We start from the raw sequence: 27,508 nt of genomic DNA, 5'->3' as shown, positions 1-27,508 counted from the left end.
TTTAACTTTGTCTCTTGATTCTGGCTGCCTGAATGCAATTTACCTTATTTATTTTTCTTTTCTCTCTTCCTCTGCCACCAACTGTTGCCATTTTCTTATCATGTTCTTTGTCCCTCCATTTATGTGCATTTGATTGATTCTGCCCGTTTACTGGGCTGGGGGTAGGGGAGAACCTCAGATATGAGAACTACTCAGCTAGGGGACAATACGAGCTCTAATTTTGTCCTTACTTTGCAATGCTTCTCCGGTTTCATTGGTCTGTTCTTATCCTCCACCTACATTAATCTTTCGTATTTGTCTTCCTCATTTTACTAAAGTCTGATAGGTATATATCTGGCTTTTGAATCTTATATTTCATTGCGTCTGATTATTTCATGCAGATTGCAAGGACCTTCAGGGAGAAGAAAATTCCTTGTGATGTCATATGGATGGACATTGACTACATGGATGGTTTTCGATGTTTCACATTTGCAAAGGTACTCCGTCTCTCTCTCTCTCTCTCTCTCTCATCCTGATATATTTGATTCTACAGGCAGTTAGTCCAAGTCAATGATATATGTCAGGCAATGATCAATTCTTTTTATCTCCTGCCAAATACATTAATATTTTCATGACCAGGCATTAACTTATATGCAGTTAAAGTGTGAAACTGAGAAGAATGCTTGTTAATATTTCCTTTGTATATGAAATAGGGAAATTCTTGTCTCCCACTGATGTATTTCATTTGGTTTCTGTTCATGAAATTCCTATCTATCCAAAAAGGAATAATGCATGAAGCAGTAACGGGGAAAGGAATTCTGTATCTTCTCCTTGAAACTCTGTAAAGAGAATTTTGTTCTCTTCTGTTAACTTAACTTTATATTCATGTCATTTCGAGCTACTTAAAGTTGTAAACTGAATCATATATCCAATTTTCCAGTTATCTGGATAGTTTTACATATTTGAATATTTAAGTTAGTTGTGAAGTTTACAGTTGGATGCTTCCCTCCCCTTCTCCTTCTTTGACCTTTTGTTCAACATCTATATTCACAAATAGGCATTAATTATGAATTTTATAATGCTCTTATCAAAAATGATTTGGGAAAATGCATAAGTACCCCCGACCTATACCCGAATTCTCAACTACACACTTTTTCTTTGTGGGAATCCTATTACCCCCCTAAACTTATTTTAAATGGAATTATTTGCAACCTTAACGCTGACGTGGCAGAGTGTGTGAGGAGAGTGAGAAGCAAGAAAAAACGATTTTCAGATTATTTTTTATTCTTTTTTACCATTTTTTCTTACTTTTTTTTCCTTTTCCCTTTCCTTTTCCTTTTTCTTTGTCTTTTTTCTTTTACTTTTTTTTTCGTTTCTTCTCTAATTCCGGCGTATATTCATTCATTGGCGACTTTGTCTAACCGTTTTTCTTCCATTTTTTCTTTTCACACACAAACTAAACTCTCAGAAAGATCTATTCATAAGCAAAGCAAAATACACTTAGATTTGGGGGAAAAAATTCATCATCGGAAAACCTTCCCACGCCGGAAAAAAAATGATGTATTGACATTTTAATTGGAAAAAGTTTTCTCAGGTTATATTCGTTTTTATTTCTTTTGCTCTTCCTCCCACTCATAAATTACACTTTCAAGAAAAATTTATATGTAAAACAAAACACACTTAGATCGGGATAAAAATTTGTCGCCGGAAAAAAAAAATTCGCCGAAAAAAATGGTGTTTATGAAATTCCGACGACCACCATTTTATGCCGTCAGTGACCAAAACAAAAAGAAAGAGAATGAAATAACCAAAAAAAAATGAGAATAATAAGAAATAAGAAAAAAGTATAAGAAAAAGAAGAAAGAATAAAAAAAGTACTAAAAATACATGTGGGGCGCGTGTAGCTCACCACTTGCCAAGAGTTTGGTTGTCTAGTTTTAGGGTGGTATTTGCTCCATTTAAAATAAGTTTAGGGGGTAATAGGATTCCCGCAAAGAAAAAATGTGTAGTTGGGAATCCGGGTATAGGTTAGGGGGGTACTTATGCATTTTCCCAAATGATTTTTAGAAAGTGTTTGATGTATGGAAGTGCTTGGTTTTGGTATCTGATCTTAGACAGGCTCTGCTTCATTGGCATTGTTAGATAGTTATGTAATTAGTATGTAATTAGTCCGAGTCCCACATTGAATAGGAGTAGGGTATGTATTATGTATAGTTATAAATAGGACTCATTGTATTACGATTAACCTCAATAATATATTTTTCTCCCGTGCTTTCTCACATTGTATTAGAGCTAACCTGAGAGATTCATCGCTGTGCAAAAATACCAGCGATTCCGGGAAAAAGAAATCAGTTAACCGGAAAATTGTCCGGTGACCGCAGGTCTGTCCGGTTTAAAAGTTCTTTTTTGTCGGTGTTGTGCAAAAACCAACATCACCCTCCGGCGACCAACCCCGAAAATGATCTCCACCAGAACACCTGTCACGCGCCCTCATGCGCCGCTGACAGTGAATTTTCCACCGACATCTCCTAAGTCCTACCTATGCGCCGGCGCATGCAAATTGTTTCGGCCACTTTTTGGCCCAACTTCTTCAGGACATCTTTCTGGGGAGGTGATTCCGAGCCTGTCCATACAATTTTCTTTCTAATCCGACAACCTTGGAATTTTTCGGCGAGCTACAGTGTTTTCCGGCGCGAACAGTGTTTTCCCAGCTATTTCTTCAGTTTTCCCGCACGAGTTATTGATTTCCACTATTTCAAGCGAAGAACTTGATTTCTAACTCCATCTAACTAAGAGAAAAAGAGGTCTCTAGCTTAACTTGTTCTGACTTGGCATTCCAGGGTTAATCATACAACTTTTAGTCAAGAATTTGAGCAATTGGTTGTAGCAAAATGGGACCTAATACTATGAATAGTTGGATGATTTCTCTACCAGATTATATTGAGTTCCTTCAGTACAAAGCATGCGAAGTACAAAGCATGCGAACAGACATCTTCAGAGATAGCTTCTATTGTTCAAACAGGTAATAGCGTGACTTGTGTCTCTCAATCTTCATCATCCGATTCTTGGGTCATTGATTCAGGGGCATCTATCACATTTCTGGTAACAAATCTCGTTTCACTACTATTTTATATTCTCAATCTCTTCCAACAATTACAATGGCTAACAGGTCTCAAACCATGGCAACTGGAATAGGTCAAGTAAGTCCACTTCCTTCCTTATCTTTAGATTCAGTTCTTTATGTTCCTGATTGTACTTTTAATCTCATATCCATTAGTCGCTTAGCCAAATCACTTAAATGGTCTGTTTTATTTCTTGATGACCTTGTTTTTATACAGGAACGCAGTACCGGATCATTGGTACCTGACGTGAGTCAAATGGACTTTATTACCTCCTTGCTAAATCACATGGACTTAAATCTTGTCTTCCTTCAACAACTTGTTATGTTATTGATTCACCAGATTTATTACATAAACGGTTGGGACATCCCAGTTTATCAAAACTTCAGAAAATATTACCTGGTTTATCTCACTTGTCCACTCTATTCTAGAGTGTAAGTCGTGTCAGCTCGGTAAGCATACTCGCTCCCATTTTACTCGGCGTCCTGATAATCGAGCAGAGTCACCTTTCACTTTAGTCCACTCAGATGTTTGAGGTTTTAGTCGAGTCAGTTCTACCTTGGGATTCCGCTACTTTGTTAGTTTCATTGATGATTATTCTAGGTGCACTTGGATATTCTTGATGAAAAATCGATCTGAGTTGTTTTTTATTTTCAGACTTTCCACGCTGAAATCCAAAATCAATTTGGGATTTCTATTCGCACATTTCGTAGTGATAATGCCCCAGAGTATTTGCCTTCTCCATTTTAGTAATTTATGAACTCTCATGGGATCATTTCATCAAACTTCTCTTCCATACACATCTCAACAAAATGGGGTAGCGAAAAGGAGGAATAGGCATCTCATTAAGACTACTCGTACCCTACTCATACAATCTCATGTTCTGTTGCGTTTTTGGGGATGTAGTTCTCACATCTTGTTATCTTATTAATCGTATGCCATCCTCAACTCTCCAGAATCAAGTTCCATTCTCTGTGTTGTTTTCTCACTCACCCTTGTTCTCTCTTCCACCTCGTGTTTTTGGGAGCACATGTTTTGTTCATAACCTTACTCCAGGAAGAGATAAGTTAGCTCCCAGTGCTCTTAAGTGTGTATTTCTAGGTTACTCGAGAATGCAAAAGGGGTATTGATGCTACTCACCTGACATCCAGTAGTGCGTCTGCTGATGTTACCTTCTTTGAAATTCAGCCGTACTTCACAGGCCCAGGTGATCACTTAGACATTTCTGAGGTGCTACCAGTTCCATCTTTTGGAGATTCAGTCACTATTTCCCCTTCACCTTCCTCCACGGCTCCATCACCTCCAACTCTAGCTCCAGCTCCGTCACCTATAGCTCCTTCTACATCCTCAACCATAGAAGTCTTATCCATACAAATGATTGAGGAATCTACTGTTGCTCCTCCTAGATCTCCAGCCATAGGAACACCTCTCTTGACTTATTGTCATCGTCCATGCCCAGCATCAGGCCCAGCTGTTTCACGTCCGGCACCTGACCCTGCTTCTAGTGTGGGCTTGTCTCCTCATAGTCCACCACATGCACTTCGAAAAGGTATACGGTCCGCACTTAATCCTAATCCCTATTATGTCGGTTTAAGTTATCATCGTCTGTCATCACCCCATTATGTGTTTTTATTATCTTTGTCCTCTATTTCCATCCCTAAGTTTATAGGTGAAACATTGTTTCATCCAGGATGGCGACAAGCTATGATTGACGAGATGGCTGCTTTACATACGAGTGATACTTGGGAGCTTGTTCCTCTTTCTTCAGGTAAATCTACTGTTGGTTTTCATTGGGTGTATGCAGTCAAAGTTGGCCCAGATGGCCAGGATGATCGACTTAAGGCTCGTCTTGTTGCCAAAGGGTATACTCAGATATTTGAGCTCGATTAGAATGATACTTTCTCTCCCGTGGCTAAAATAGCACCAGTCCTACTCTTTCTATCCATGGTTGTTGTTCGCCATTATGGACATTAAAAATAGTTTTCTTCACGGTTACCTTGAGGATGAAGTTTATATGGAGCAACCACCTGATTTTGTTGCTCAGGGGAGTTTAGTGGCCTTATATGTTGGTTGCGTCGATCGCTCTATGGTCTAAAGCAGTCTCCTCGAGCCTGGTTTGGTAAGTTCAACACAGTTATTCAGGAGTTTGGCATAACTCGTAGAGCTGATCACTCTTTGTTTTATCGGCATTCTACTTCAAATCTATGAATTTATTTGGTAGTTTATGTTGACGATATTATTATTACCGGCAATGATCAGGATGGTATTACTAAGTTGGATCAACATCTCTTTCAGTACTTTTAGACTAAGGATCTAGGCAGATTAAAGTATTTTTTGGGTATTGAGGTCGCTCAGGTATTGTGATCTCACAACGGAAGTATGTCTTAGACATTCTTGAGGAGACAGGAATGACAGGATGTAGACCTGTTGACACTCATACGGATCCGAATTCTAAACTTCTACCAGGACAGGGGGGAGTCGCTTAGCGATCCCGTAAGATATAGGCGGCTAGTTGGTAAATTAAATTATCTTACAGTGACTAGACCTGACATTTCCTTTTCTGTGAGTATTGTAAGTCAATTTATGGATTCTCCTTGTGATAGTTATTGGGATGCGGTTGTCCGCATTCTTCGGTATATAAAATTAGCTCTAGGCAAAGGACTATTGTTTGAGGATCGAGGCCATGAGAAGATCGTTGGATACTCGGATGCTGATTGGGCAGGATCACCTTCTGATCGACGTTCTACGTCTGAATATTGTGTTTTAGTAGAAGGTAATTTGGTGTCTTGAAAAAGCAAGAAACAGAATGTCATATCTCGGTCTAGTGCAGAAGCAGAATATCGGGCAATGGGTATGGCAACATGTGAGCTAGTTTGGATCAAACAGTTGCTCAAGGAGTTGAAATTTGGTGAGATTAGCCAGATGGAATTTTTGTGTGATAATCAAGCTGCCCTTCATATTGCATCGAATTCGGTGTTCCATGGGAACTAAACACACTGAGATTGACTCTCATTTCGTAAGAGAAAAGATACTCTCAGGAGATATTGCTACAAAGTTTGTGAAGTCGAATGATCAGCTTGCAGATATTTTCACCAAGTCCCTCACTGGTCCTCGTATTAGTTACATATGTAACAAGCTCGGTACATATGATTTGTATGCACCGGCTTGGGGGAGAGTGAGATAATTATGTAATTAGTATGTATTTAGTCCGAGTCCCACATTGAATAGGAGTAGGATATGTATTATGTATAGTTATAAATAGAACTCATTGTATTACAATTAACATTATAATATATTTTTCTCCCGTGCTTTCTCACAAGCATTAAATTTGTCTTTTCTTTATCATTTAGTTATGTTAACTTAGGTGAATCGCCTTTGTTTACTAATGTCAAAATTGACATCCTAAAATTTTTTCTGGACATTGTTGTCAGGAGAGTTTTCCAGATCCAAAGTCCCTTGTGGAAGAACTTCATCAATCAGGTTTCAAAGCAATCTGGATGCTTGATCCAGGGATTAAGTATGAAAAGGGATTTTTTGTTTATGATAGTGGTTCTGAAGCAGACGTATGGGTTCAAACAGCAGATGGGAGCCCTTTTATTGGTATGTCTTTATCCTGCAGTTTAAACTTTTATTATTGTTTGTATACATTTTCAGATTTGTCATCTTTTTGCATTCATCTTTAGGGGAGGTGTGGCCTGGGCCTTGTGTGTTTCCCGATTTCACTCAATCGAAAGCCCGATCATGGTGGGCTAACCTAGTTAAAGATTTCATCTCAAATGGTGTGGATGGTATATGGAATGACATGAATGAACCAGCTATTTTTAAGGTGGCCTACTGTACAACTTCAGAACACTTATTATGCTGCACTGTTTTCGTTCATTGAGTCTTTTCTGTTGCAGACAGTAACAAAGACAATGCCTGAGAGCAATATTCACAGGGGAGATCCTGAATTTGGAGGCTGCCAGAGTCATTCATACTATCACAATGTGAGCCCATTTTCCGTGTTATACATAGGTGAAGTTTATACTTGAACAGCTTCGAGGAGAGTTGTACTTGATGTGCTTGCTGATGATACCCCTGCTCCTTTGCCTTTTGTAATGCAATATGCTTATAGTTGGCTTGACTGCATTTTAAGGTTTATGGCATGCTCATGGCAAGATCAACCTATGAAGGAATGAAGCTAGCTAATGGAAATAAACGCCCTTTTGTTCTCACACGTGCTGGGTTCGTGGGTAGCCAAAAGTACGCTGCTACATGGACAGGGGATAACCTTTCTACATGGGAGCACTTGCATATGAGTATCCCGATGGTTCTTCAACTGGTTAGTAGCTAAGTATGATCACTTATGCTTTTAAGTTTATATCAGATGCAGGCTTTTACGTTTGATTTTATTTTGGGAAGTTCCTGAAAGGTAACTTAACTTTTGAACTCAAAATCTGGGGAATACAGTTGGAGGTTTTGTTCTAGCAGGTTAGTAATTTAGTGGTTATCTTTGCAACTTGTGAGGTGCATTCATATGATTCACCATATTAGAAATTCAAAAGTTGTAGTTACCTGTTTCCTTTATTAGTCCTCATGGATAACCAATACCTTCGCTTCCAGAAAATCTATAGAATGTCTATCTGTAAAGCTTCAATTTGTTCCAATAAAAGATGTCTGATCTATAGAGGTTCGATCATTATGATTCAAGGTTAATGCTTACTACTAGTAAAAAGTATCAACATAATCCTTAGGATGCACAAGGCAATTTTTTTGATTAGCAACAGTTCCATCCCTGCCACAATGTTGAAACATACTCTAGTGTTGTGGTTCTTGAGGCTTTGTTACAGCTCTCAGGTCCAAGCACTGGGTACAGGTATCTGTTTAAAAATTCAGGTTTTCTATCAATTAGAGAAACCCACACATGGTAAGCATGATTGCGTCCTATTTGACATGGAATGGCAAGCACTACCAATCAAATGTGTTGTATACGAGTTCGTCCCTCACCGCCTGCCACCGCTTGTACCCGTGTCCGACACTAATCCAACCGTGTCTCTTTGTTGTTGTTATTTAATTTGTTAATATGTTTCATTTCAATTAAGCAGACTCCAACAGGGCACTGCTTCTTGCTTCTTAGGTATGCTTCAACTAAAATTTTAAGAACAAACGTGGTTGTTGCATTATGAAGGATCTACTAAAATGGAGTCTTCAATAGTTTTTGTTTGACCTCGCCTATATCAATTACAAAAATGGTGAAGTCTGCTAAGAGAGTAGGACAATTGATAATGTGTTTTGATGATCTTTTAGTTAATGAACTGCTCGCTTTTGTCGACTGAACTTTAAAGTTGATAAAGTATCCATGAGACATGTCCTTGATGTGTTATGCTATAGTAGATTATGGCTACAAAAAATGTTGCAGATATTAGTATTTAATTCCTGTCTTGGTTCCATGCCTGTGCTACTTAGGACATGGTTATTTCAATGCAAAGATGGTAGATGCCATATTGCCCTATCACACAAGAACAACAACTACACCTCGGTTCCAAACAAGTTGGGGTCGGCTATATTAATCCTTACTTCTCTCATTTAAGCTCAAATCATGTCCTCATTATATCAAATAAAATTAAAGTGAAAAATAAGTTAAATATTTATAAATAATAGTGATAATAATAATAATATTATTATTATAAGTTCTCTAGAAAGACTAAATCCTATTCCCACTAGTAGATATCACCTATATGGATCATGGCATTTATTTTCACGTGATACAAAAAATCTCTTTTGCTCTTTAGTATAGTCAAATTTCGCACAATTAATCTCCATGCCGTGTGTGTGTGTGTGTGTTGTACATACATATTAAGTATGCATGCTTCATAAGTAACAGTAGCAGTTTCATTTAGCATTGTAATGGTTTGGCGCATTGTACTCTTCCGATGAGGGAAATTTTATGTTCAGGGGCTCAGTGGCCAACCACTTACTGGACCAGATATAGGTGGCTTTGCTGGAAATGCAACTCCTCGGATGTTTGGAAGGTGGATGGGTGTTAGTTCCCTGTTTCCCTTTTGCCGTGCGCATTCGGAGGCTGACACAAATGATCATGAGCCTTGGTCATTTGGGGAAGAGGTTTGCTCTTTTCTGTAGCAATGAGTAGTCAACTATTTGAAAGTTCTATTTTGTCAAATGACTTATTTAACTGTGTCATATCCTGTGGCTTGGTCTGAAAGATCCCATCTGATTATGTCAAGCATGAAAGTTTTGCATATGTTTCAGAGTGTGAACTGGTCCCTGACGGGAGTTTGAGTTTTCAAGTTAGACTCATTCATTTCTTCAAGCGCGTGCACTCTCAATGCCTGTTATAGTTTCAATGGCTAACCAAGTTCCTAAGCAATAACTGTCTCAAATACTCCTGATCCTTATTCTGAAACTTCAAACATGTAGATTATAGTACCAGGTTCATGACACTGATACAATAATAGTTGGCATGTATGCTCAGGAATCGGGATACCAAAAATGTGATTCTATATCGCACTTTGATTGCATGGATGATTACAAATCTTCTCTATTTATATCAAATTCTTTTCTAGAATATCTCTAACTAATTAAATATACAAAAAACTGCAATCATTCTAGAGGTACAAATCCCTGTTATTAACTCCGGAGATACAAATCTGTACAATCACTCTAACGGATTTGACTTTCTATAGCAATGTAATATATCCATTTTATTTGCATTAATTCTTACAATTTTGATGCAAGCTTAGTATGTTGGTTCTTGGAGAAAAGTGGATTTTATAACTGCATGTACATTTGAATTGTTAACCATTGCTTTCTAGATAGCTTTGTTCAAGAATTCCATTGCTTCGTCTAGTTGAATGGTATCTTAAACAAAAAAAGAACGAGGAGTTGCGGACATACCCTCTTCTTCTGATAAACTTCAGTTTCTGGTTACCTCATTTCCTGAATTCTGGGTTGATGATTGTCCTAGTTGTGCTATAGCATTCTTTTCTGTTGACATTCCCTTGCGGTCTTGTTGCTGATCTCCCTCTTTTCATATTTACTCTTGGAAATTTATGAAGATGAATACACTTGGATATGGCTAAATTGTGCAGACTGGATTAATCTAGTTTCTTAAGCGTATTCAAGATAATTAACCAGAATAATAGTATACTTTTTTCATGTCTTTTCTGTATGTAAAACTTCTTATTTGATTTTGGTATAAGACATCTGATTTGACTTGGGACCTTACATCTCTAACAGTGTGAGGAAGTTTGTCGCATAGCATTGGAGCGGCGCTACCGTCTTTTGCCACACATTTACACCCTCTTTTATTTGGCACACACGAGGGGTACACCAGTGGCCACACCTATCTTTTTTGCTGGTAAATTTCTCATCACCGATCAAAATATTTTTAGGTCCACAATATATGTGCATGAAAGCATGGCTGATAGTGGACAAGATAGTCAAATTGTACAGGATTTATGCAGTTTTGGCTGGATAATCATTTGAACAGAATTTTCAAATGTTGAGTTGTCATCAGTTTAGAAATTTCTTGTTTACTTTCTGTAAAGCCCAAAAAGGAAAATCTGGTCTATGGTTGCAGACTTTGTGCAAGTCACTTAATCCGAGAACAACTTAGACATTTCTAATTAAGGATTTGGTTTCTTTACGAGTTCCTTTCCCTATCGATAGTATCTAATCTATTACTGTTTGTTGAAGTGTGTGTCCATCCCATCTAAAAGCTTAAGCTATTAGAAAAAACACACTTTTATTTACTTAATTATGTCTTCAATATGCCCCCTCACGTGCGGAGTTGATTCTTTTTGATGAGCCAAGTACGTGGAATTTTTTTTTGATATTGGGTGGCGGTGAGCCTCGAACCTAGGACCTCTGCCTGCTCTGATACCATGTTGAAGTGTGTAACCATCTTATCTACAAACTTAAGCTATTAGAGAGAACTCACTTTTATTTACTTAATTATGTCTTAAACACTGCTTAAATTGAACAACATCAATTTCGTGGTAATTAGTCGCTTACTCTTGCAGATCCAAAAGACCCTGAGTTAAGGAAACACGAGAACTCGTTTTTGCTGGGACCGATTCTTATATATGCAAGGTTTAATTCTTTTTCTTCACAGATGCATTAGTAGGTGATTGTAGAACTCTGTGTAGGTGGTTTCTTCGTTTGCATTCTACAATATACGCATTGTTAAGATTCCTAATGTCCATCAATCAACTTTGTAGCTAACTGTCTTTCTCATGAGATGAGAAAAGATTAAGCACATCTTTTGGTTTTATCATTTTAATCCAAAAAAGTAGATTAAGGGGGCAAAACAAAATGTTTTGCTGGTTCCACTAGGTGGCTATGTAAACTTAGTTACTAGTCAAAGGAGAAAAAAGGGCAGTTTATATTATGGTCAGAAAACAGTTAAGATATTATATATTCGGCTCTGTAGTAAATAAATAATACAGGCTATTGTGGTTTAAATTTTGCTCTAATAACTGTAAGCCTAAAAGGCAATTTCTTTTACCATTTGCCAAGTGTTTGGTAGCAGGTTTTAGAGACAATACTAACATTATCATGCAAAACCTCTTTCTTTCATGCAACATAGTCTGTTATCTATTTGTGAAAATTGATTTCATAGATTTGCGTATCATCCAATAATCTGATGGATTAATCTTCGTTTTCACTTCCCAAATGACCTCCCTCAAGCACCTCCACATTCATGAGGCAATTGGCATGCATAGAGGTGACTGACAGAGAAGTGTGAACGCGATATTGCTAACTGATGATCCTTTATGATGCAGTTGAGATAGATGGAGAGATTTGCTTCATTTAGCCTTAACCTGATCCACGTTTACGTCCTTATCTTTGTTGAGTCCCACATCGACAATGAAGGGGATGTGTGGTCTCCTTATATGGATTTGGGAAATCCTCACCTCTTGAGCTAGCTTTTGGGGTTGAGTTAGGCCCAAGGTCCATTTATCAATCTTCATATTTCTGGATCAGTGTGGATGGTTTAATCTGTCCTGTGCATGCATATACTAATGTATGTTGTACTTGAGCAGCACTCAGCGTGGTGAGGAATTGGGTACAATTCAGCACAAGCTACCAAAAGGCACATGGTTGAGTTTTGACTTTGAAGATTCACATCCGGTATTTATTCTTGGGAACTGGACACATAGTACCACTTTATGGATTATCAGTACTTTAATTTGCTTTTTATTATCTTTGTTCTTGTTCCTCCCAAAATTTTAGGATTTGCCTGCATTATATTTGCTTGGTGGATCGATCATCCCTGTCGGTCCACTTTATCAGCATGTGGGTCAAGCTAATCCGAGTGATGATTTAACATTACTCGTCGCCTTGGATGAAAATGGTAAATTTCTATCTTTTTGGTTATACTAGTGAAGTTGACTCCCATTTTTTTTTTTTTGGGGGGGTGGGGGGTGGGGTGGGGTGGATTATGGTTAACTAGCTTTAGTTGGTTTAGCAATTATCAGGGATCAATAAGAAATTATTTTATTTGAATTTAAGAGCGAAACGGGACAACTTTTCCATAATAGATGCCTACTTTAATCTGATTTTGGCACATGTTCTAGAATTAGTTGTGGTCACTGTAGAGTGTATAGTGTATAGTGTGGTATGGAGTATTTATTTCTTTCTTCCCTTTTCTTCCTGTTTCTTGATCGTAAGATAATTCGCTGATATGAGGAATTCCGTGTGTGCCAGTGAAGATTGCTTCCAATGATACAGGAAATAAAAAATGCTATCATCTGGGTAGCACACATGCATGTACCTATATTAACTTTATCTTGTTAAAACAGGTATGCAACATTGATAGTGTAGTGAATTGGGCTGATGCACCAATATGTCCTTGATAAAAGGAAAGGATTCATGAAGTTATCATGAGATGGCGGGTCTTAATTCAGTAAAGGTTAATAAAGATAGGCTAGTAGGGCTAGGAAGAATGAATTTTTTTGTGGTACATTCTAGGATATGTTATCCCGAATAAGAATGACAGAGCTAGGACACTGGTGGAACTTGGGGGATAAAGGGAAGAGTGCACTGACATTGGAATTTGTGTAATCAAGCAAAGAGAAAGACTTTAGACTTCTCAGTGACTCTTTTGCTTTCTCCTGAATGTTTTTGTTTGCTGCTCTATGCATCTATTCTTTTACAAGTTTAATGGTAGTTTATTTAGTACTTTCTCTTGATCGTGGGATCATTGGCGCATTGTACAACAACGGTGACAAGAGGCAGTGAAAGGGAAAAGAGTTCTTTGGCAGCTATAGCACTCAGCATCACTCATACTTTTGCAATTTCAGGTAAAGCTGAAGGTCTTCTATTCGAAGATGATGGTGATGGATATGAATATAGTGAAGGTGGATACCTTTTGACAACATATGTTGCTGAGCTTCAGTCTTCTGTTGTTACTGTGCGAATCTCCAAAACAGAAGGAAAATGGAGTAGGCCAAACCGCCGGTTGCATGTCAGGATATTGCTTGGTAAAGGTGCTATGGTATGTTTCCTCCTGCCTCACATATATTAGCTTTAGGGAAAAGGAGAGACCATTTAAGACAGACATGTTTAATTGGTGATTGTTTGCTATGGTTCCCCTTATCCAGCTTGAAGCTTGGGGTTCTGATGGAGAGATTGTACAAGTAGCAATGCCATCAGAAACTGATGTATCCAATTTGGTTTCTGCAAGTGAAGAGAAGTACAGAAATCGTCTGGGTAAACCTGCTCTTCCACATGTCCTGCTTTGCTTATTTAGTTCTTTCTCTAACTTACTGCATAACTCTTTCTTGGATTTGCATCACACGTGGATATCTCATCAAATTAAATGACATATGTGCAGAACGTATTTCACAATATCCAATCTTAGGTATGTTTAAAAGAAGTACTCAAGTCAGACACCTACACCCGCTGGAAACTCCCTGTGGTTCATGTTCAACGCAGCCCAGCATGTCTTAAAACTTCTATTTAATTCTTTAACGACAACACTGGCATCAACCATTTTTGGTGCTTCGTCTGTGCTGGATGCAGATGCTTAGAGAATGCTACAGTATTTCTACTTTTATTAAAATTCTTATTTACGTATAAAGATAAAAGATTCTGAATTTTAGAGAGAATCATTAGGATCCATTTCAATTAAAAAGCATGATTTGGTAAAATGTTTTCCAAATTCTTTTAATGTATCACCCATAGATGCCTGAAACAGCTACCAACTTAAAGGTTATTTAATATCTCTCTTATTGAAAAACACGTATTTTAATTTCTGATCGAAAATTCTACATTTCTTCTGGCTGCCGCTGTTTGTAATCAAATAGATTTAGTGATTGGGCCAGCCTTTAATGAGTAAATCTTGAAAACATGGAGTCTCGGAGGAGGATAGAAGGGAAAATCCTTTGCAGGTCTGCCATTTTTCATGTTTTTCAGGGCAGTGAGGTTAGAATTATGTGATGATTTTTTTGAAAACACTACATGGGACCTCGTTATCAGCTGTTGGATGTAGTGTGTTCTGTATCGACGAGAACTAAATAGCTGGTTTTTACAATTATCATGCCTTACAGATTTGCAGAGGAATTGGGTTTCTTACTTTTGATGTCTGTTTTATATGTCTACCAATTCTATGCCATCTTATCCTTTTTACTTCAACTTCTTCCCATGCAAGTAGTTTTTTTTTGTTTCAAAATTTACAGAAAGTGTTGGTTCCTTGCTGAAAATTAATTGCAGAAAGTGCTAAACGTATACCAGAAGTGGAGACTGTCTCTGGACACAAGGGAGTAGAACTTTCAAGGACCCCCGTTGTTCTGAAGAGTGGTGATTGGGAGCTACAAGTGGTCCCTTGGATAGGTGGTAGAATCCTTTCTATGGACCATATTCCTTCAGGTATTGTGAGCTCCATAGTTATTTTTTCCTTCAGTAATTCGATAAACTTTCACTTTCTTTGCATTTTCGCTGGTATTCGTCAAGCTTATTCATGTGCATTTATTGTAAGTGTCCCTTTATTTGAAACATCGGTGGATCTGTAACCTGACAAATGCTGGACACTGCTTAAATGGGTGATGTTAGGTATCTTGGGAAGGTTCTTTTAGTCGTCCCAAATGACCGTTTAATCAGAATCTAAGCTAAACATGCTCACTTATTGTCTCTTGATACTACCAACCATTCATTTATCTAGACTCTTTTCAACAACTGACACTAAAGGATTTTGATTGTCATTGTAAACTGGTTCAGTTTAATCAACATATAATCTTTCACTTATCTGAACAGTGGGTCCTTCAGTTATTCATTCGACAAAGTTTGAATAGAGAAATGGTGTTTCCATCTTTTTTTTTTGACAATGTAACAGGTATGTTTGTATTAATCAATCTTCAGCACAAAGGTTGTGCTGGAAGCCAAAAAAAGTTTACAAAAGCCTACAGAGCTCCCTATTCTAATCCTTGCTCATCTTACAAGGAGTCTAGGACCTGTAGAATTGACTCTTAAGTCAACACTGTATTCTGCTTTACACAAAAAGCAAAAACGAAGAATACAATTCATCTTAATTTTCTGAATAGAACTAGTTGAATCCTCAAAACATCTTGCGTTCCTCTCCTTCCATATTGTCCACCAAATAGTTGCAGGGACAATTTTCCATCTGTCTTTGTTGGAGGCAGTGCACTTCCCCCCTTCATTCCAGCTTGACAATAGTTCAGATGTTCTTCCTGGCATTGACCATCTAATGCCTCTGAGGTTGACGAATAAGTCCCACAACTGACTAGTCACTCTACAATGTAGAAACAGATGGCTGATTGGTTCTACCTCTTGACCACATAAGTAACATCTCGAACAGATTTGTATTCCCCTTTTCCTCAAGTTATCATCTGTTAAAACTGTTTCTCTAGCTACCAGCTGTAAGCACGTGATTTCACACCTCCCAGACAAAACATGCCACTTTGTATGGTATTTTGACCCTCCAGATGTGTTTCCAAGGCCATAGGTTGACTTGTCCACCATCTTGGTTTAGGTATTTGTAGGCTGAGCTGACGTGTACACTCCGCTGCTGTTTTGGCACCATCTAAGTGTGTCATCTCCCTCCTGTAATCCATTGCATAGCTCCAGAGTATTGAAAAAATCTGTAATTCTGGGAAGCTCCCAGTCATGTAAAGGTCTTCTGAGGGTGAGGTTCCAAGCATTTGTCCCTCTAAGATGGTGTACTGTGGTCTGTGTTGTTGATTCAGAGCATAAATGTCAGGAAAAAGGTTCATAAGACAACCAATACCTAACCAGTTATCTTCCCAAAAGAGAGTTTTCCTTCCATCTCTTACTTTGAGTTGAAGTTTGACAGCAAGGTTTGGCCACAGATTCCTTATAGTTCTCCATATCCTTAAGTGTCAGTTGTTGAAAAGAGTCTAGATAAATGAATGGTGTTTCCATCTTCTGATCTAATAAAAGAGCCTTTATCTGTTAAATATTTTTTATCCTTTGTGTTGCTATAGGGAGCATTGCTGTCTGAGCTCTTATCTGTTTCTCTGCTCTGTACTTTGCATCTCTGTCCAACTAAATTGCTCCCCTGTTCTGCCCATCTTTTGGAAACCTATAGGCTTCGGTAAAGTACTGATAGCAGCAGAAATGTCGAATATATATACTGTCTTATTCATCTATTTTCCCTGTAACAGGAACTCAATGGCTTCATAGCCGAGTGGAAAAAAATGGGTACGAAGAATATAGTGGCCGTGAATACAGATCACCTGGATGTACTGAGGAGTATTCAGTTATTGAGTAAGTAAATAAGAAGTTCCTCACTCTAGCATATGTTTCAAATAGTTTCTATTTGCTACATAGAGAAAAGAAATTAGTATTAGTCAAGTTCTAGTATTGACGATGATTTTATTCTTCACTGATCAAAAATGGAAAACTGAAAATGATGCGTGTGTGAATTCAACTTTCCTATTTTCATTGAAGAAAATGGTACTTAAATCTTTTGCAATTCAATTATAAGGGAGACTTTATCTCCTCGCCTGATAGAAAGTTGTGCATGTCTCTGCGGTCCGAAGGAAAGAAAATTAAGTGTAGCTGAACTTCAAAATTAACAGCTCCAAAATGTGAAAGCAACGAAAAGCATGAGATAAATTGACCTGAAATCTGGGTAAGGTGAAGTTTTCTCTTATACTTCCCATTTGAAACGTAAAAGAGAAAAACCAGCAGCCTTGTAGGGTCAACTTCTTTTTGTATATCCTGGAATGGTTTACTCATCTCATAGTGAAACTAGGTTTGAAAATTGAATTTTATGTGGATATAAGTAGAAATGGATTTCTGATGTGGAAACAGGAAAAGAAAATTCAGCTATAGTTTTATACATAGTACATTAATCTGTGAACGAATTCTTTTGATCGTTAAACTTCTCAACCGGCTATGTATGGAATCAATCATCAGAGAGTGTCTTATATTAGGTAATGAAATTTTGCTGGATTGTTCTCGACTCAAATCCAGGAGATATTACAACAATTTTTTTAAATATCCTGGTAGTGATTTTCCTTGGTCTCATTTTTAGAGAATTGGTGTACTGTTTTAAATATCAAGAAGGGTCAAGTGTTTGGCTTCTGATATGTTAATCATCTTAAGGTGAAAATATGGATTTGAATTGGGTAATGTTGGGTAGCAGTGGTAGTTTCTAGCTTTTAATATGGAAAACATACTTGGAAAAATTGATTATGTTTTTCACGTAGAGAGGGGGGCATATATTTCTCAAAATTGTACCCGATGCATGTTAGAACCTTCTTCATTTCTGTTCCAACTCATAATGCAGTTCAATTTGGTCTTTTATGGTAATTCTTCATTTATGGAGATTTTCTTTCCTGATTTGCTTAATAGTAAATTTAGAATTTTGATTACACTATTGTCTATTCTACCCGTAAGGGGACTTTTTCTTCTCCGTTATTCACTGTCCAAATTCTTCCTGTTTCATAGACGGGATCTGGAACAGGAAGGGGAGTTGGAGTCTCTTAGGCTGGAAGGTGATATAGGTGGAGGAGTAGTTATGGAACGATACATATCTTTGCCAAAAGACAACTCCAAGGTTTTCCGCATTGATTCTGCAATTGTAGCTCGCGGAGTTGGTGCTGGTTCTGGAGGATTTTCTAGGTTTGCTCTGTCCTACATCTTATTACTGAAAACTACTTGTAGGATCTCTTAAACCCACCTGTTGAAATATTGATTTTCTTACTGTTGCTGCATAGTTCCAAACATCGTAGATCACAACTTTTACTGTTGTCAGGTGACTTATTTATCACCCAATATGGGCTGGGTCAATCCATGGGGAGCCCTGATATCAGTTTTAGTTTGTTAACAGTCCATTTAGATAAAATTCGAATGATTGTTTAAAATATTTGCCTATTACAAACTAAAATGAAATCTGCATTGGTATATCCAAAATTGAGCTTACTTTTTCTTTGTGCAACGTCCCAAAGTGATGCCTAGTTTTATAGCGAAAACCTGATTTTACCTTCTTTGTACAACCTTTTCCCATTCTATTCTAAAAATATAGAAATAGAGAGAGTAAATTGTGTACTGATGTCTTATTCAATACTAAGGTGTTAAATAATTACATTCTTGACTATCATGCAATAGGATATTTGGTATACATGCTGTACTGGTGTTAATGTAAATAATTTGTGACTGAATAAGCATAATTCAGATGTAACAACATAATATTCATAAATATAGCATCTCTACTCTTAGAATTTTAAAATAGTGGAATTTAATTAAACATTAAGAACATAAAATATGTAGAGAGAACATAGCTTTATTTACAAAATAGATGCATAGAAACTACTCTCGTTCTGAATGCTGGTGAAGTAATGTGTTTCTCTATGATTGTTTCCAACTTGTTGTGAGACCTTCATCATTTTCCTAAACTCAATAATATTCTATAAACGTGTTTTATATATCGTGACCTTTGCAAAAGATTCTTACTTTATCTCAGTTTTTGTATAAAAAGAATTGCAAATTAAAGTTTTTCCGTTATCAAGCTGATTGAACTGTACTATTACCAGTCTCATTTAACTTTGTGCCTGTTAAAACTATCTCTACCCATTTAGCCTTGATAAGAACCTGCTGAGTTCAGGTTGTGCTACGTATTACGTCATATGGGGGCACAGCCGGTGCCTGGATCGAAATACTCTTGTTTAAAAACCTAATATGCAATTCTACCAAGATCACATCTTTTGTGCCTTAGGTGAAGCTATTTGACCTTTTGTTTGGGATATCAAGTCATCGAAAGCTTTTTTTCTGCAGATACACCAATTTTATCTAGTCTTCCTCCACAGAGTCATTTTAGGCATGCCAACTAATACAGTATTGAGATATCATTGTTATCATGTTGTGCATTTTTTGCATCCGTATAATTTATCTAATCAGGAAAGCCTGGTTACAAGCTGTATATATAAGAGGTCTTAACATTCATTCTGTCCAAAAATAATTATTTTGTCGGTTAATTTTCTTGTTTCTGGATGGTCATGTTTATAATAGCTGGTTGAAAGGTGCTCGCACTCTCTCTCTCTCTCTCCCTGCTTTATATGGTGTAGAGCCTCGGTTTAATTCATTCCCTCTTCTCTTATTTCTGATGGCTTTTGGCATCTCAATACTTTGTTTTTTGCTTTGATAGGCTTGTGTGCTTGCGTGTGCATCCAATGTTCTCGTTGTTGCACCCAACGGAATCATATGTGTCCTTTACCTCCATCAATGGGTCCAAGCATGAACTTTGGCCAGAAGCCGGAGAACAAGTGTTTGAAGGAGATCTTCGCCCAAAGGGTACGTTTTACTCTTTTCTTTTGCTCACCTGGACAGCTTTTTTTATTTTTTATTTTTATCACACACATATTTGTAGTGTTTATATCTCTCTAAAAGAACTGGTGTTGCCCGACTAGAGGATACATTTTCTGCGCCAAACCATATCATCTTTTAAAAGCACAGCAGGAAGTAAAAGTAGATTATAGTGTACTGCCAGAACTAGGTTGTGATCTATGCATGTCAGTATATGTAAATTTCCATGAGACTGGAGTGAGTTTTGTATTAGTAAGATACCTTAGAAAGTAGGGGCGGATTTATAGGCAAAATTATGGGGCACGTGAACCCATGGCCTTGCCGCAAAATTAGATATTTTATGTTCATATTTTCTAAAATTGGTATAATATTAATTGTTGGCGCCCACGCTCCAAGAAGGTTGAATGGTGCACTTGGTTGAAGGTTGAGTTATTTACCAAGAGGAATAGGGATCAATTCCCACTTAATACATTTTTCATTCTTTTTTTATTAGTGCACGCATGTATTAGAAATCCTAGATCCACCTCTCTTAGTAAGACTAGTAAATTCAGCTGGCATTGCTTCTTAGGGGAATAGTAGTAAGATGGGACTGGAAGAATAGAAAAGACACCCTTGGGTGCTGCCATGGTGGTAATTGTCACAGGGGCGTTTTCTGTCCGCCGAAAATGCTGCCCGATGTGCGGCAGTCAAGTCCCCACTTGACCTCAGCCTTACCCAATTTTCGTTCGCTTTCGAGGTTCAACACTTAGAATAAATTTAAGGCAACAGGAATAAACAAAAGCAACACAGATTTACGGGAACACTTTCCCAACCTTTTATAATAAATCAATTACAAAGGAAAATCTCGAGTTAGGCAAGGTGCTGCCACCCTTGGCAGGCACCAACTCACAAAAATGGCCTACTCTTGCACGAATCAGCCCTATAAAAGCCCCTGCCTAAGGCTACTCGTGCTGCCACTCGTTTGGCAAGGCAATGGCACATATTTTGCCATGCTCAAGCCATAAAATAGACAACCCTATGCCTATCTTTCAGACATTTCCCAACCAGTTGGTACTTAGCCCGTTTTTAAGGCTGCTAGCACACATATATATAATGTAGTCAGCCCCAAAAGTGTTTCCTATGTTCAGTTGACATCCCCCAACTGATAGGAAATGATCCCCATGATCAAAACGTGGGGAACATGATAGATCATGCCCCAAAAACGTGCAAAGACTCAGCCATTTAATCAGCAACTCCTGGACATGGGTTGTAACCGCCCAACTGCATCATGTGCACCACATGTGCGCATTTCCTTGGCCAGCTGCTGCCCAATTTCGTGTCTAGTCTTGGACCGGCCCAATGCCATTATATCCAGCTGCATTGCGCCAAGCTCAACGCCATTATATCCAGCTGCGTTGTGCTATAAATTTCCTTGACATCGCCACGAACTTGTTTGCCGCACGCCGCCTGCTGTCACAGTTGATTGTTCTTGTCAAGTCGCCCCTACTTGATCAAGTCTGCCCGTTGTCAATGCTGATTTTAGCATCAAGTCACCAAGCCTTGATGCCCTTCCCTTTGCCAAGTCGTTTGCCCACAAATAACTTAGGTGCCAGCCCGCTCACCTAAGTCATGGCAACATCACATTGCCAATGCCACTGCCTTGGCACTAAGCTGTCTCACTGTAGCGCCGAGGTCTTTCCCGTTTAGCCTTGTCAAGCTCCCATTCAGCCCGCCTAGTTCCGTCAAGGTCTTGGCCTTGCTTGTACGCAGCCCACTCTTGCTTTGGTGTAGTCCGTCACGCCTTAGTGTCACAGGGGTGATTTGTGCCACTCGAAAACAGTCCGAGGTTCACCTCCGTGCGGCAGTCAAGCCCAGCCTTGACTTCAGCCTTTCCAACACTTAGTTTTATTTTTAGGGACGTTTGAACTTGAAATGAAAATAGGCAGCAAAATCTGTAAATAAAGGCACACGATATACAGGAATTTCTTCCCAACTTGTATTAATGAGTGAATACAAGAACACAAAAGCCAACCCTATGGCCAAGACAAAGAATTCCCCAATTCCCTGCCCAAAATAGTTTTCCTACCCTTAGGAAAATGACTTAGACGATTTTTGGCTAACAATGCCTTAGACTAAGTTTCTGCCCCGTTTTGGACAGCCTAGGCAAATATTTAAAGGCAACAAATCAGTTGACAAAGCCCCAACTGATGGGCAACAAGTTAAGACATTGGACAAAAACGTGGGCACACTTTTAGGCCATGATCAGCATGTCTTAGAAGAGGTTGCAACCGCCAACTGCTTCCCATGTGCTTGGCACATGTTTTTCCAATTGCTGCTTGTGCACAGCTTGGTCCGATTTCGCCCAGCTGCTTTGTGCCAAGGCTGGCATTGCGCCCAACCTTGTCTTTGACACTGCTCCGCGCCAATGTCATTGTCACAGCTCGCCATCCACTGACTTAGCCGCACACGTTCATTGTCAAAGCTGCCCGCCCATGTCAAGTCGCCCCCGACTTGATCAAATCTGTCCGTATCATTTGCCTTTGCCTTTGCTTGTCCCGCCTTGCCTTGCCTTGTCTTTGCCCCTGCTTGACATGGCATTGCCTTGCCTTGCCATGTCTTTGCCCCTGCTTGACATGGCATTGCCTTGCCATTGTTTTGCCAACCCGCACATCTAAGTAAAATGCCCCTTGCTTCCGTTCAAGGTGCGTTTGTCCAACCCCGCATTGTCCGTCATGCCGAGCAGCCCTTCATGATGTTGCCCCATTTTTCAGGTTGTGTGCCAAGGCCATCATGAAAATCCTTGCCACAACCCACACCTGCCGAGGACCTTTGTCAGGGGGTTAACAAACCACCCCCACCAGAAGAATTCGTCGTCCTCGACGAAGTAGCTTCCGCATTTTTCAGCACCACCATAGGTCCCAAATATGCTGTTGCTTGAACATGATCTTCTTCGTTTTGTTCATCTTCACTCTTTTCTTCTTCAAACAACGCTGAAAGCTTTTCAATTCTCGGACAATCCCTCGCCATGTGTGGTCCTTTGCAAATAAAACAGCCATCAAATTTGCTGTTTTGTCCCTTATTTGTTGAAGGTCCAGCACATTGCTTTCCCTTCTCATTGCCATTGCCCTCAATAGCATTTCCCTTTTCATTTCCGTTTTTCCTCCACTCTTTTCCCTTGTCCTTGTTCCCGTTTTTGGACTTTAAAGTAGTAGAGAAATCAGAACCATCTTGTCCCAACCGGAAATCACCCAACGCATCCGCAGTAGCAATGGCACTAGGAAGATCTTTCACATTTTGCCTTCGGAGTTCCATTTGCGCCCACGACTGCAACCCGTAAAGGAAATTATGCAACTTGTCCTCCTCAGACATGTTGCTAATATCCAGCATCAAAGAACTAAAATCCTTGACGTAATCCCTGACCGTTCCAGTTTGTTTCAACTTCTTCAAACGATCTCTAGCAATCCAGCCCGCATTGCTAGGAAAGAATTGATCCTTCAATTCTTTCTTCAGCCCTTCCCAAGAGTCAATCTTCGGCCTACCAGCACTTACATCATCTGCCACGCGCGTACGCCACCATAGCTTCGCATCATCCACCAAGTACATAGTCGTAATGGGGACTTTGTCTTCATCTTGCACTTTGGCAGCATGGAAGTACTGTTCCATATCCCACAGGAAGTTTTCAAGTTTCTTGGCACTCCTTGTGCCATTGAACTCTTTAGGCTCCGGAATTCTGACCTTGGTACGATCTGCCCCACGCTGTGCTTCTTCATTGCCAACAGCACGACGCAGCAACCCATTTTCCGTTTTCAGATCTGTGCACTCCTCGCTCAGTCTGTTCATCTCGGCCTCAAGATAGGCGAGACGAGTTAAGATAGTCAGAAATTGATCCCCATCAATAGTTCCGACAAGTGCCTCTAATGCAGCAACCTTTTCCCTTAGTTCTGCGTTGCCACCAGCCATTCTTCACAAAATTCAACCAATGAACGTTGTGTCTTCGCCCCGATCCAGCCACGCTCTGATACCACTTGTCACAGGGGTGATTTGTGCCACTCGAAAACAGTCCGAGGTTCACCTCCGTGCGGCAGTCAAGCCCAGCCTTGACTTCAGCCTTTCCAACGCTTAGCTTTATTTTTAGGGACGTTTGAACTTGAAATGAAAATAGGCAGCAAAATATGTAAATAAAGGCACACGATATACAGGAATTTCTTCCCAACTTGTATTAATGAGTGAATACAAGAACACAAAAGCCAACCCTATGGCCAAGACAAAGAATTCCCCAATTCCCTGCCCAAAATAGTTTTCCTACCCTTAGGAAAATGACTTAGACGATTTTTGGCTAACAATGCCTTAGACTAAGTTTCTGCCCCGTTTTGGACAGCCTAGGCAAATATTTAAAGGCAACAAATCAGTTGACAAAGCCCCAACTGATGGGCAACAAGTTAAGACATTGGACAAAAACGTGGGCACACTTTTAGGCCATGATCAGCATGTCTTAGAAGAGGTTGCAACCGCCAACTGCTTCCCATGTGCTTGGCACATGTTTTTCCAATTGCTGCTTGTGCACAGCTTGGTCCGATTTCGCCCAGCTGCTTTGTGCCAAGGCTGGCATTGCGCCCAACCTTGTCTTTGACACTGCTCCGCGCCAATGTCATTGTCACAGCTCGCCATCCACTGACTTAGCCGCACACGTTCATTGTCAAAGCTGCCCGCCCATGTCAAGTCGCCCCCGACTTGATCAAATCTGTCCGTATCATTTGCCTTTGCTTGTCCCGCCTTGCCTTGCCTTGCCTTGCCTTGTCTTTGCCCCTGCTTGACATGGCATTGCCTTGCCTTGCCATGTCTTTGCCCCTGCTTGACATGGCATTGCCTTGCCATTGTTTTGCCAACCCGCACATCTAAGTAAAATGCCCCTTGCTTCCGTTCAAGGTGTGTTTGTCCAACCCCGCATTGTCCGTCATGCCGAGCAGCCCTTCATGATGTTACCCCATTTTTCAGGTTGTGTGCCAAGGCCATCATGAAAATCCTTGCCACAACCCACACCTGCCGAGGACCTTTGTCAGGGGGTTAACACTTAGCCCTCAAATACAAGTGTAGTCCGTCTCACTTGTCTGAGCAACAGTTTGTTGCCATTGACAACACCCCCGCATTGTCTTGCATGTTGATTTTCCCTCGCACGTAGGCCAATGGCAAGGCCATCATGCCAAAATCCTCGCCACTGCCGTGCCGCTTGCCGATCAGCTTTGTCAGGGGTCTAACAGTAATCTATTCGGTGTCCATGTTGATGTCTTATACTTGTGAATTCTTTTTCAGGTGAATGGATGCTTGTTGATAGATGTCTTGGTATGGGATTGGTCAACCGGTTTAATATTGATCAAGTATACAAATGTATGGTGCATTGGGGTACAGGAACAGTGAATTTAGAGCTCTGGTCTGAAGAGAGGCCCGTCTCAAAGGAATCGCCTCTTAAAATATCTCACGAGTACGAAGTGCAAAAGATAGCCTAAAGCTCTCACCTGCATTTAGAACTTGTCAGACACGACTGAGTAGTTCAATGTGTTCGTTCTGCATTTTCTGGGCTTGAAGAACAGTTGACATTTTCACTAGCTATGTAGATGGAATAAAGACAGTAAAATTCATTGGCAGTCTGTTTAGGGTTTCGAACTCAATGATCCAACTAAACACGACTAAATAGAGTTTTCCTAAATAACGCTAGTCACCTCCTAGGAATAAAAGACAGAGAGAGCCAAAAAAGGACGTATATAATCCTGGAATGTCATTAGTTTCGGTATGTGGACCAAATAATTACAGTAATGCAAGCCTCTCGCTACAGTTGACAATTTCACTAGCTACGTAAATGTCATAAAGACAATTAAAAGCCTCCTACTTTGCATTCAATCGTGGAGGGTATGAAGCGAAAATTCCAATCTTGATGCTACTTCTGGAAAGGGGACCAAACCATTAGTTTCTACTTCTTTTTTCTTGTTGCTCTTATCCTTCTGGAAAATAGAAATTAATTACTCTTGATGCTATTGAAGCAAGGCTTGAAGTGAAGAACGTTCCCACATTAAATGATTAAGTTGCGAAACAAGGTCTCAAAGAAAAATAAGCAGAATTCAGGTGTAAATGTAGCAGTTAACAAAGTCCAAGATCATGTCTTTTTCTCCTAAAGCTTCTGTTAATAACATATGTTATTTATATTTTTCCCTCATTGTATATACAACGTGTGCTAATAAAGTCATAACCTAGGTGAAAGTAGCAATACCAAACAAGTCAAGTTGGTGAACTGAACCAAAAAGTTAAGCAACTAATAAAAGCCTATTAATTCCCTTTTGCATTCATAACCACCCTACTCCAACCCCATTACTTCAATCCAGTTCTTGAATTGTACACTCAAGTCCATTTCCATATATTTTATCACAAAAACAAGTGTAACTTATACTATATGACACTGCCAAAAACAGCCAGTTTCCTTTGTAGAGAATATGGTTAAAGGGCCCTCTCCATTAGTCCCTCTGCTTCTTGTACTCAGTCTAGGAGTACTCCTCCATGGCCAAAGCATAACTGACAGATTCTCATTAGCCCTTGATACAGAAGATATAAACTTTACTTTTTATTTATTTGTCCCTCTTCTAGCCATTTTCTTTGTATACTGTACTACTCAATCAATCATAGTATCTGTTGCTGTTATTCTACTAACTTACTCTCTCTTCAAAATCCTTCTTGGTCCTCTTTTACTGGTGGTATTGCTATGTATGGCAATTATTTATGCACCTTCTCTTCAAGGTTACAATTACCAGCCGAGCCGAGCTTACAATCGGATGAGAGACGGAGATCATGAGTTTAGGAAATGGGGATTGTTGTTTCTTATTTTGGTCTTCTTGGCTTTTCAAGTGATGCTTTCCGTAGCAGAAGGTAATGAATGGGGACTCGCCATGCTTGCTTTGCTTATTGTCTTCTTATTTAACTACTCTACTGACTAAGTCCCGGTGGATATATAGAGTTATTCGATACTTGTGCTGGTGGAAAGTAGTGAATAGTCGAGCTGCGTAAATTGACAAAACAGTTATAAAAAACGAAAAAAAGAAAGAAAACTTTTGTAGTGACTAAAAGTCACGTTTATGTAGTAGTAATGTAGTTGATATTTATATTTTCTGAGAATAACAAAAAAATGATCGATCAGAAATACAAATATTCAAAGGTTTCTCCATAGTTGTTGATCAGTCAACTACATCATTGTTTTCTCAGTCTTGGAAAAGGATTTTTGGAGATGAAGGAATGAAGGTGATGTGTAAAATATACCATGTTGTACTCTTTTTTCCCTTCATTTTTTTTGGGAAAATGATTGGCTGATTGACCAAAAAGGGCAAAATTTACATTTTAAGATCGTTAAGCTTTTCTGCCTGTGTTTTTTTAAAGCTATCGACCATAAAGCTAATTAAGCTGTGAACTTGCATATCCAGGAAACAAAATTGACCGGCAATTTTCATCTTAATTCTCGGGAGACTTTCTTTCTCCCTTGTTTCAAGGATTTTTGGTAATTGGTCTATGAATAGTCTTCATAAATCTAACCTCATTTGCCTTATACTCCTAATCTGTAAAACTCAAGAAACTTTAGTCAAAAAAATTATCAAACATGATTTTCT

At 39.1% G+C, this 27,508-nt stretch overlaps 1 protein-coding gene across 1 annotated transcript in view; it reads left to right on the top strand.

The window, feature by feature from the left end:
* LOC104214013 (uncharacterized) overlaps nt 1–25,526 on the top strand; it is a 29,159-nt gene extending 3,633 nt beyond the window's left edge. Inside the window, exons 7-23 of the mRNA XM_009763606.2 lie at nt 381–476; nt 6,530–6,698; nt 6,782–6,924; nt 6,998–7,084; nt 7,234–7,419; nt 9,033–9,200; nt 10,335–10,455; nt 11,120–11,189; nt 12,143–12,230; nt 12,333–12,453; nt 13,403–13,596; nt 13,703–13,811; nt 14,814–14,969; nt 16,742–16,844; nt 18,033–18,206; nt 19,729–19,874; nt 25,176–25,526. Coding sequence (XP_009761908.1) covers nt 381–476; nt 6,530–6,698; nt 6,782–6,924; nt 6,998–7,084; nt 7,234–7,419; nt 9,033–9,200; nt 10,335–10,455; nt 11,120–11,189; nt 12,143–12,230; nt 12,333–12,453; nt 13,403–13,596; nt 13,703–13,811; nt 14,814–14,969; nt 16,742–16,844; nt 18,033–18,206; nt 19,729–19,874; nt 25,176–25,369 — 2,325 coding nt within the window. The 3' untranslated portion in view covers nt 25,370–25,526. The remainder of the gene's footprint in view (nt 1–380; nt 477–6,529; nt 6,699–6,781; nt 6,925–6,997; nt 7,085–7,233; nt 7,420–9,032; nt 9,201–10,334; nt 10,456–11,119; nt 11,190–12,142; nt 12,231–12,332; nt 12,454–13,402; nt 13,597–13,702; nt 13,812–14,813; nt 14,970–16,741; nt 16,845–18,032; nt 18,207–19,728; nt 19,875–25,175) is intronic.
* Nucleotides 25,527–27,508: the final 1,982 nt, after the last annotated feature.

Source organism: Nicotiana sylvestris, chromosome 8 (genome assembly GCF_000393655.2).
Source record: "Nicotiana sylvestris chromosome 8, ASM39365v2, whole genome shotgun sequence".
Lineage (NCBI taxonomy): Eukaryota > Viridiplantae > Streptophyta > Magnoliopsida > Solanales > Solanaceae > Nicotiana > Nicotiana sylvestris.
The sequence above is the reverse complement of the archived record's forward strand: the minus strand, read 5'-3'. Positions and strand labels throughout refer to the sequence as shown.